The sequence below is a fragment of the Nannospalax galili genome, unplaced genomic scaffold (assembly GCF_000622305.1).
Source record: "Nannospalax galili isolate Female #2095 unplaced genomic scaffold, S.galili_v1.0 scaffold989, whole genome shotgun sequence".
Lineage (NCBI taxonomy): Eukaryota > Metazoa > Chordata > Mammalia > Rodentia > Spalacidae > Nannospalax > Nannospalax galili.
Genome location: NW_008359507.1, coordinates 223755 through 235096, shown reverse-complemented (window position 1 = coordinate 235096; position 11342 = coordinate 223755). Strand labels below are relative to the sequence as shown.

Genomic DNA, 11342 nt, shown 5'->3' with positions numbered 1-11342 from the left:
TTGTTTATATATATGTATACACACACACACACACACACATATGCATATATAAAATCTGGTTTATAAATAAGTGGCAATAACAGATGAGGTAGGGAGATGGGAAAATGATGGCAAATATGGTAGAAAATATATTTTATACGTAACCCATCCTTACATGCAATCTATATATGTGAATGATCAAAATATATGATTATGAATTAATGCTTTTTTCTTTCTTCTCTTTTCTATTTCCTGTTTTCCTTTTAGTCTTTTCTTTTGATTTTTGAGACAGAGTCTCAATCTGTACACCTCGCTGGCCTAGAACTTATTATGTGGTTCAGATTTTCCTTGAATACATCATAAACCTCCTGTCTCAGTCTTTTATGGACTTGAGTTATATTTGTGAGGAACCATACCAGGCTTGATGTTCATATATTTAATTCCAATTTGATGTTACACATGGTTTCCTAATTTAGCTTCTTTTTCTTTGAATATTTCTTTTTTATTACTAATATGTCATGAAAATTGATATTATTGTTTTATCTATATACAGGTAGAATGTCATCTTTATCTCAATGAGGGAAAACTTCTGGATTTCTGCAAGTCAAATGACATTGTTCTGGTTGCTTACGGTGCTCTGGGAACCCAGTGACTGAAACTTCGGTAATATAGAAAATATGAATTAAAACTAAAGAAAAATTGTTGCTTAAATATTTTTCACCCATAGTATGACGTTTTCTGGAGTTCATGCTGGTTTGAATTAGAAATGGGGAAATACCATTCTAGGAAGAAGGATGGATAGAGAGTGGCAGTGATGTTGCAGGTCTAGGGATCGCATTGTGAAACCCTGGTCTATGTGGCCACCTTCATGTGTATTGGAAGTCTCCTGACAAATCAAATGCACAGGTGGCAGAAGTTAGTGTTTCTGTCTTTCTCTCCAGGGTGGACCCCAATTCCCCTGTTCTCTTGGACGATCCAATTCTTGCTTGTATGGCAAAAAAATACAAATGAATGCCAGCCCTGATTGCCCTTCATTTCCAGATTCAGAGTGGGGCTGTGTATTCCTATGGCTGTGTAATTTATGAACATTTCCAAGGGTTTAAATACTGCTTCGTAAAGACATCATTGTTTGCATTGATAGATACAATTAGATTTGAACTGAAAATAAATTTTGTTCTCATCATGTTGATGGTATAGTCAAAAATCCTGTACAAGTAACATTTATTTTTCTGAATTTTCTGATATAATGGAACATAGACTAAGTGATCTTCAGTTTTCAAATCATTCATGTTTTATTTTGTATTTTCCTGAGCACATAAATTTTAATACTCTGGCATTTTATTACTGTGAATTTTATGTTATTCTAATTATCTTGTCAAGTCCTGCATTCTTTGAGAGTCATTGTTGCTTCATTTCAAGTGAGAGAATATTTTAACACTAATAATAGCTGTGGTATAATCAGTCCACCCCTAAGTTCTGGCTGCATATAAAAATCATTTATGTTGCTCATTATACTACAGTTAGAAATTTGGGCCTCAGTCAGGTCACTCTAACCTTGGCTGGGCTCCTTCTTATATTTGTAATGAAGCCTCTTATGCATTTGGGTAGAGAGGTTCTCTGGTCCAGGTGGTGACTGTACTATTGTTAACAGGGTTGGCACTGCATTTTTCTTAATTTTCTCTTACCAACCAGCCCTGACTTCTCCCTATAAAACTGCATAATTCCAAGATATTTCTGAATACTTTTAAAGTATTTTCAGGTTTAATCTTAGATCAGGACACTAAACCTTCTGGGAAATTCACATGGCAAAGTGGACTGCAGGTCAAGGAAGTCTGAAGACATGAAAACAGCTTCTTCCCGCTCCTAATGTAAGCAGTTATGCAGACACAAAACAGTGTGTACCCAGTGGACTGAACTAGGGGACACATTCTTAGACTCCGTGTCTTGCTTTTTCCTACTCTGCAAGATGTTGGTGTTGGGTCCCTGCCTTTGTTCAACAGTAACATTTCCCATTTGTAGCATAGGTTTTTGAATTTCAATTGACTTCAGAGGACATGAAAGTCCTTGAAGGCCTGAACAGAAATGTCTGGTACTTGACTCTTCAGGAGTAAGTAACTTTAGTAAACATGCTTTATTCAATTTATTTTCTGAGTTGAATATAACAGATTGTTAAAATTTACCTCAATTCAGGGGCTGGAGAGATGGCTCAGCAGTTAAGAGCACTGACTGCTCTTGCAGAGGACCCGAGTTCGATTCCCAGCACTCACATAGTGGCTACAAACTGTCCTTAACTCCAGTTCCAGAAAACCAACGAAACCCCCCCAAAGGCTCTGCTTATTACTGATTATTGATAACGCTTTAGCTATTCTCTTGTCCATGCCATTTCATATTGCTAAAACTCTTCCTTCTGATCATATATATATATATCTTTTTGAGACAGGGTCTCCCTGTAGCCGCAGCTGGCCTGGATTTGCTGTGGAGACCAGGCTGGCCTCGAACTCATAGAGATCCACCTGCCTCTGCCTCCTGAGTGCTGGGATTAAAGGCATGCGCCACCACGTCTGGCTCAAATAAAATATTTTTAAAAAAAATTTACTTCAATTCAATGAAAAGGCACAAAGGTAATTTTAAATCAAGAATGAGATAAAAGCTTTCTAGAACTTTCTCCAGTTTATGCAGAGTTCTGTCCTTTGTCCCTGCAGCAGGGTGAATGACCCAGGGTCAGGTGGATCTGCTGCTCCTACAGCTCTGCTCCCACTTCCTGGAGTGCTCTGGGTCGGCCAGCATCACTGCTGGATTTACGGCTGGATGTCTGATCTATATGTGCTGAGGATAAGCACTCCAGGCATTTCATCAAGCCCATTGAAGCATTATCAAAATCAGTTTCTCCAATGTTGCTTAATTCTTGTTTGTACTAAATTTATGAATACCACATCTGCAGTCTGAGTTATTTCCTTCCTATAAAATTGTTCATTGAATTCAGAAAATTTAATGTTTTTAGTAGTTTGAAAATTTCATTTCCTCATCTCTGCACATTTGTTCAGGGCCCACCAACCATATTCATGTTGACAACCACTGGCTTGATGGGTTCAATAATTCACTTGATATTGATTTCTGGACTATGATGGTCTCAATGTAGAGGATTAAATAGTTATAGAAGGGGTCAAGAGATAGCTTGTTCATTAAGAATTCTGGCTGCTCCTGCTGAGGACTGGCTTGCCCAGCACCCATATGATCACTAAGAACCATCTGTGATTCCAGTTCCAGTGGATCTGACACCTTCTTCCCAATCTCTAGAGCATTTGCATGGACAGTGATACACTTACATACATGCACGCAAAATACTCATTGACATAAAATAAAAATAAATCACTCAAAAATAAATTTACAAAAAGAAATTATAGTCTCTAAGATTTTAACTGAGATTATATTGTAGAGGATGCATGTCCTGTAGAGAAGTTACCACCTACAAGGAAACCTACTCTTCCTTCATGATTTACATTTCTTGTAAACTGAGATAGAGGAAAGAAAAGTAGCATATATTTCCTTCACACTGGGAAATTTATTTCTAAATAAATGTAGATGTGATAAACTATGAGAGCTGATGGGAGAAATGTCCAATTACATACAATGAAATATTGCCAGCTATATTTTGACCAGTATTACTGATTCCATCATTATAAGGAAAAGTGAGTAAAAAGACATATTTCAAAGAGAGAACAGCAACCAGGCACATACCTTTAGTCCCAGCACTCGGGAGGCAGAGGCAGGCAGATCTTTGTGAGCTCAAGGCCAGCCTGGTCTACATAGTGAGTTCTAGGACAGTTGGGGCTACAAGAAGACCCTATCTCAAAAAAAAAAATTAGTGGTCATCTAACCATCTTTATCCCTGCATCTCTGGTGTGTCTATTACTGTACAGAGATCTTCTATAGTTGTGTCCTTGAATATGCAGTTTCATTTTATACACAATATTCTGTGTCTTTCTTTTTTAATGTTTGTGTGCGTGTTATCCTTGTGAGTGAATGCATATACATTCACATGTGTGTGCTGTCATGCCATCACATGCACATGGAGGTCAGAGGACAACCCTGGGTATGGTCTTCATCAAGTTTGGTACAGTCAGTCGTTTACCTTTTTGTATCCAGGCTGCCTGCAAGCTTGCAGGAATTTTATCGTCTACCTCCCTTCTTGCTGTAGAAGTACTGTAGCTTTTACAGTTGCTCACTACTGTGTCCCAGCTTTATAAGGGTGCTATGGACCTGAACTTATGTCAAATGTTTGTCCAACAAGAACTTTTTCCAGCGAGTCATCTTTCCAGTCCATTCCTGTCTATTTCTGAATTAAAATGAGTATATTGTTTGTTAGGCAGTTAGCAACAGTTAATCAACTGAATGAAATGAAATATATAGTCATCTGTTTCTCTGAAAAGTACTTCTTAGTGTAGAGTGTATAGTTGGACTCGTTCTTTTCAAAACAAAGTGATCATTCTCGCTAAACACAGAAACCTCAAATCCATTACACATTATATTTGCCTTTCCAGTTCTGCTGGCCACTCTAACATTCCATTTTTTGATGAATACGATCACAGAGGCCTGGCCTCTCTTCTGCTGGAAGCCCCTGTAGGATCCTGAAGTGCCCTGGGCAGATCCTCAGCCTCTGCTGATTGTACACGTCACCCTAATACTGCTGAGAAACTCAGGCTGGGCTGAAGCTGCAGTCATAGCTCAGAAAGCAAAAGTCATACATATTTGCCTCTTTCTAGAAAGAAATGAAAGGACTCTCTGCTTCAACGTTTATCTATGCCACTCTCTGATATTTTAATTTGTCTTCTCCTGACTCACTGGGACTCCCAACTGTTTTGTACAGAATTCTATGCGCAGGGGATGGTAGATGATATTGGCCATTTTATGAATACTCTGATGTGGTACTAAATGGTGATAGACTGCCACAGCTCCCAGACCACCCACTTCTGTTGCCAAGATGTCCCTCTGTGTCCTTGCTCCATCGTTATCAAACCAGCCACATCCAAGCTAAACAGTTTCTTGGGTCACCAAAAATATTTTATCTGATGCCAATGTGATCATCCATTTTCCTGGTTATTTAAATTCATCTTCTATAAATTTGTAAAAACAGTTTAATTTTAGAAAATACTCCAACTCTTTTACGCTAATGAATTGAAATTCCTTGTGTTATACCTTACCAAAGTGATCTTTGAATCAGCCTCCTGTGACTGTCTTTTATAAAGTCCTCTGGTGTGAGCCATTGCAAGCAAATGAACAATAAACATGAAGGATACTGACTATTCACCAGGGGTCAATAATGAACTTTATTGTTGATGGAGATCATGACCACCATTTCTAAAAGTAAGAAGCAATGACAAATACAACATTCTGTAAGGACCAATCAGTAAATCATTAACTTAAAGAGTAAGAAAATAGAACACTGGAACCCAAGGACATTCCTTACATTTCTATGTTTAAAACACATGATGAGTGTAATTACCTGAAATATGATCCATCTATCTGACGGAGGTTCTGTTCCCAGGCCTCTCTTTACCTGGACGCGTTGCTATCAGTGGGGCAACACATTTGTTGAGAGATTATTTTAATGCTTGTTTCAACTTCAGCCAGGAGATGAGGACTTCCCAGCAGACTAGCCTGGAAAACTCAATTTGAAGCAGTGATCTCTGCAACACTTGAGAAATGAGTGCTAGGGTTCGGGTGCAGAGAGGAAACGCGGAGAGGGAGAGGAGTCGCAGCTCCATTTGTGAGGGGCATGTGCCTTCTTTGTTGCAAAACTAATGATCTTAAGAAGGGCTGTTGTGTTCACGAGGTGGGGGCGCAGGCGTAAATGCAATGTAGCATAAATGATGGAAGCAGTTTGGGGAAAATGATCATTCAGTAAAGATTCTGGTTTTCTAAGGAAACAGGATCCTTTGTGTGGTTAATACTATCAATACCTGAATACTTTTCTTTTCTTAGTTGAACTTTTGTGTATTTCATACGGAACATCTCAATCAATTTTAATCATCTTTATACCCCCTTCCCCACTGGCAGCATCCCATTCCCCCTCACTGGAATTCATACATTCTGTCATTTGTCTTAAGGCCTAACACTGACAGTTAATGTCCCTCTGTGCAAGTTCATCACACGTCTAGTCAGCTTATCTAGAGTCTCTTGCTTTAGGAAGATCAGTAAACAATGGCAGTTTCATTATCATTTACCGACATTGTGTTTTAAAACATTAAATCTATTCACTTACATAAGTTTTAACATAAATTATTTGTTCTGCATCTGTTTGCTGTTCAGGCCATGGAGAAGTATAAGGATGCAGGTCTGGCCAAGTCCATCAGGGTGTCCAACTTTAACCGCAGGCAGCTGGAGGTGATCCTGAACAAGCCAGGGCTCAAGTACGAGGCTGTGTGCAACCAGGTGAGAACCCAGTCTCCTGTCCTTATTATTCCTTCCTTTCCTTTCCTTCTTCCTCACCTAACGTCAGATGTCAATTTGGGGGATGGCTTTGAGCAAAGCTTTCATCTGACCTTGCTCCTTAGTACTTTTCAATTTCTCCTCTTGGTTTCTGCCGTAAATAAATTATGACAGCGTATGTTTTGTGTTTATGCCTTGTTCGCTGAGTTATTTTTAGCAACATGTAGCACAGTCATAAAAATCTTATATAGCAAATTATAACATAATTTTTGTACTCATTGGGTATATAGTGATTCAACATTGTCTTTTTCACATATTAAATTAAAAAAGTTTAGTGTCTATTAAAATGTGTTTTCCCATAATTTTTATGGTGAGCAATTTAAAGCCATTAGAACATTTGATTGGATAATAGAGATAATCTGCATTTCTTTTTTCCAAAATTGTTGACATTTTTCCTGTTGACGAATGTAGGTATGTGCGTGTGATTACTTATGCCGCTATACAATATTCAATAGCATGAAGATGAATCTTTCAAATTTATTTTCAGGTATGAACACTGACTCTTGTTGAATTCAGATAGCCTCTCCTAAGAGTGACGATAGATTCATTATTCTTCCATGTTTATATTTGCATTATGAAAACTGAAGAAACACACAACTATTCTATCAACTTTCAGTTCATAATGAAGTTTCCCAGTGCCTTGACCATATTTCTGTACACTTATCTTCCCACTAGGGTAACTTTGTTGTTTACAGCTTTTTGTATTGTTTCTCTGGTTCTTTAGAAGCTAGATTGGTCACTCATCTATTCCTACATAACATTTAAATGGGTTCTAGATGGATCAAGATGCTTGACTTTAATGAAAGATATTTGTTTCACTACTGAAAAGTTACACAAAATAAAAGATGGCTCAATGATGAAATACATTAATGATAAAAAGTTAAGAAAATGTACTTAAACCCTCAAAGTATTCCCAAATATGTATGATGTAATGACAGATTGTCCCACCATCACTGTTAGCAACGTTCTATGTGATTATGTGATAACGCTAGTTCTAGATAGAATGTGTTTTGTTTGTAAACATATATTTCCCACCATTGAAAATTTGCACAATAATTGTTGAGATGAATTTCTATTTTCTGACCTATTTTCATAGAATATTTGATAATACATCAATGATTTTGCCTGATTCTTCATTATTTGCAGTTTGGAAATCATTTTCACTTTACTTTCTATTTACTTTCTTACCTGATGATCTACTTAAAAAATTTATTCTAGACAAATTATAGTTATTTCTACAAATATAATAAATGCTAAAGAATTTCCTTATTGGTGTTTTGAGAAAAGAACTACTATAGCAATTCATAGGAGCGTATAATTTTGCTCTTTCTCTCTTTACATTATATATATTAATAAGAATTAAACTTTTTGCATATATTAAGACATATTTTATTTATTTTTCCTTTCAATGCAAAATACATTCAGATGACATCACTAAAATCTCTACCAAACTGTTTCTTTAACTCTTTTATCCCTTATGAATATTTCATCAAATTCCTTTTCTATTGAAGATTCCAAGCTCAGTATTCTCATTCCCTGTCCCACATCTAGACTCAGTTATGACTTCTTACAGAGGAAACACGTATTCTGAACACATCATCATGGGTACAGAGCTGATTCATCTCAGAAAAGTTATTTCTTCAACTTTTTCTTACAGCAAATATATATTTTAAAAATATAAATATAAATCTGGTGTATAAATAAATGGGAATAACAGATGGGGTAGCAGGATGGGAAGGTGAGGGTGAATATGGACAAAATAACGGATATTTTATGTAAATATCTTTAAGAAACCTGTCCCTACCTATAATAGTATATGCCAATGATCAAAGCATATAATCGTGAGTTGATGCTATTTTCTTCACTCTCCTTTTTATGTATTTCTTTCCATTTTTGAGACAGAGTCTCATTCTGTATGTCAGTCTGGTCTAGAACTCATCATGTAGTCCAGGTTTTTCTTGAATACATGCTAATCTTCCTGTCTCAGCCTGTTATGGGCTATGCTTACAGTCATGAGTTAATACATCAGGCTTGATGCTGATATAGTCAATTCAAATTTCATATTACACAGGGTTACTTAATTGAAGTTCTTTTCTTTTTAACATTTCTAATTTATATTAATATCGAATGTTATATAAATTGACATTTTTCTATTTTATCTATTTACAGATAGAATGTCATCCTTATTTCAACCAGGGAAAAGTTCTAGATTTTCACAAGTCCAAAGACATTGCTCTGGTCACTTACAGTGCTCTGGGAAGCCACCCAGAGACCATGTGGTAATATGGAGACTAGCAATGAAATCTAAAGAAACAATTGTTGATTGTTTTTCACCCTGTAGTGCCAAATATTCTGTAATTTATTCTGAACTAAAGTAGAAACAAGACTCTTTATTTTGAAAAAATTTTATTTTTTTTCTATGCATATGAGTGTTTTGCCTACATATATGTAAGTGTACCATGTGTGAACAAACCCAGGGAAGCCAGAAGAAGGTGCTGTACTGAAGTGCAGGGAAGTTGTCAGTGGCTATGTGAAAGCTGGAAACCGATCTGTATTGTTCTGGCAGGGCCGCTGTCCCTACGCACACAGCCATCCCAACAGTCTGAGAATTTTCATACTGGGAAGAATTAAAGATTACAGTGATGCTGCAGATTCAGGGACCACATTTGGAAACCCTGGTCCATGTGACCACCTTCATTGGAAGTCTCCTAACAAATCAAATGCATAGTTGGCTGAAGTTAACGTTTCTGTCTTTCCCTCCAGGGTGGATCAGAATTCCCCTGTTCTCTGGACGATCCGGTTCTTGCTTCCATGACAAAAATATACAAGAGAACGCCAGCCCTGATTGCCCTTCGTTTCCAGATTCAGCATTGGGTTGTAGTCCTGGCCAAGAGATTCACAGAGAAGCGAATCAAGGAGAATATGCAGGTGCTCAGTAGGGCTGTGGGTGTCAGGACCTTAAGGCAGGAACCTACAGCAGGAACCCTGAAGAAACTGCTTGCTGGCTTGCTCCACAAGTGTTGAGCTAGGTTTCTTATACTGACAGGCTCACCAGCTCTGGAAGGGACTGTCCATGTTGGGCTGGATCTTTTCACACCAATCATAAGTCAAGACCCACAGATAGGACACAGCTAATCTGATCTTGAAGATTCCTCACTTAAGGTTCCTCTTTCCTTTTGACTCTAGGTTGTGTGACATTGACAATAAAAACTAACTAGGGTAATTCACATACCTAATTCATTGGCAGCTCATGAAACTTCTAGGAGTTGAGTCAGTCTGTCTACTTTACATTTCCTTTGCATGCACGTTTAATCTTCATTTCTAAGAATTTAAATCCTGCTTCATAAAGGCATCACTGTTTGCATCGGTAGATACAATTAGAGTTGAAATGGACATAAATTATGTTCTCATCACTACAATGATGGTATAGTCAGTGATCTTCACAACTGGCAAACCCTTTTCATTCTGTGAAATGAAGCGACTCAGTTCAGGTGACTTTCAGTCTTCAAATTATTTGTGCTTTATTTGTATTTTCATGCACAGACAAATATTTAAATATGATACCTAATTGCTTTGAATTTCAAATTATGTCTAGTATCTTTTGGATTCTCAGTCTTTTTGAGAGTGATGGTCATTCCATTTCAAATGGGAGATTGCTTTTACCATTAATAATAGTTATGGTAAAAATCAACCCACCTCTACATTTCAGGCTCCATTCAAAACTCATTTGTGTTGCTCAGTGTTCTATGTTTAGAAATTTGTCTTGGCTGATCTGACTTAGTCATTATTCTGATCTTGGGTGGACTCTCTCTTAAATCCATAGTAAAGTTTATGCATTTTAGGAGCAGTGAAATTTCTCTGCTCCAGGTGGTGATCGCATTATTGTTTGCAGAACTGATTTCTTCATAATTTTTCTCCTGCCAACCAGCCCTAGCTTCACCTCATCATATTGCATAATTCCAACATAGTTTCTCAATACTTGGAAAGTATTTTCATGTCTAATCTTAGACAAAGAACACTTAACCTCCTGGAAAATTCCACTGGCAAAGTGGACTTCAGGTCAGGGAAATCTCAAGACATGGTTCTTTTAGCTCCTAATGTCAGCAGCTCTGCACAGACAACACAAAGAGTGTGTACCTGGAAGACTGACGTATAGGACACATTCTTGTCATCCATCCATTACATTTTCATATTCTGCAAGTCATTGGTCTTGGGTTCCTGTGTTTGATGGAATGTTTTTACCAAAATGCTAGTCATTTTACATTATTTTTTTACTAAACATTCCCATGAACAGGAATTCCCTTTCTTTACATGTTCACGTCCTAATGGCTTTCTTGTGTGGTTGATGGTGCTGCAGCTTCCTGTGTGGAACTCCCTGATACACTTCTCCGTTATCTTCCAAAGCGCCGTCACCTTTCCTTTCCAGTTTCCCCTTAAGTGCCACACAGACTGCTCTTACTATAATTTCAAATGTGGACCAAAATATACTCGTTTCAAAATGCATATCACTGGGGCTGGAGAGAAGACTTGGTGTTTAAGAGCACTGACTGCTCTTGCAGAGGACTTGGGTTTGATTCCCAGCACCCACAAGGTGGCTAACAACCGCCCTTAATTTCAGTTCCAGGGGATTCGATGCCCTTTTCTGACCTCCACAGGCATTGCACGGGATGGGTGCACTTATATACATGCAGGCCAAACACTCATACACATAAAAGTAATTAAAAATAAAAAAAATAAAAATGCATAACAAAATGTACGGATAAGCCCATTTCTGTCCTGACTTCTGTGGTCAATAATGTGTGTACTTTTGGAAGTTTGCGTGGCCGCCCAGGATAGCTCTCTCAACTTTCACTGATGCTTAAACCCATATCTTC

General features: G+C 37.6%; 1 protein-coding gene across 1 annotated transcript; it reads left to right on the top strand.

Annotated features, from left to right (window-relative positions):
- The first annotated feature begins 533 nt into the window (after positions 1-533).
- LOC108490210 (aldo-keto reductase family 1 member C23-like protein) lies at positions 534-11050 on the top strand. The gene is made up of 3 exons (XM_029558731.1): positions 534-642; positions 6289-6411; positions 9232-11050. The coding sequence occupies exons 2-3, from the start codon at positions 6292-6294 to the stop codon at positions 9490-9492; spliced, it is 381 nt and encodes a 126-aa protein (XP_029414591.1). The 5' UTR covers positions 534-642; positions 6289-6291; the 3' UTR covers positions 9493-11050.
- The last annotated feature ends 292 nt before the right edge of the window (positions 11051-11342 follow it).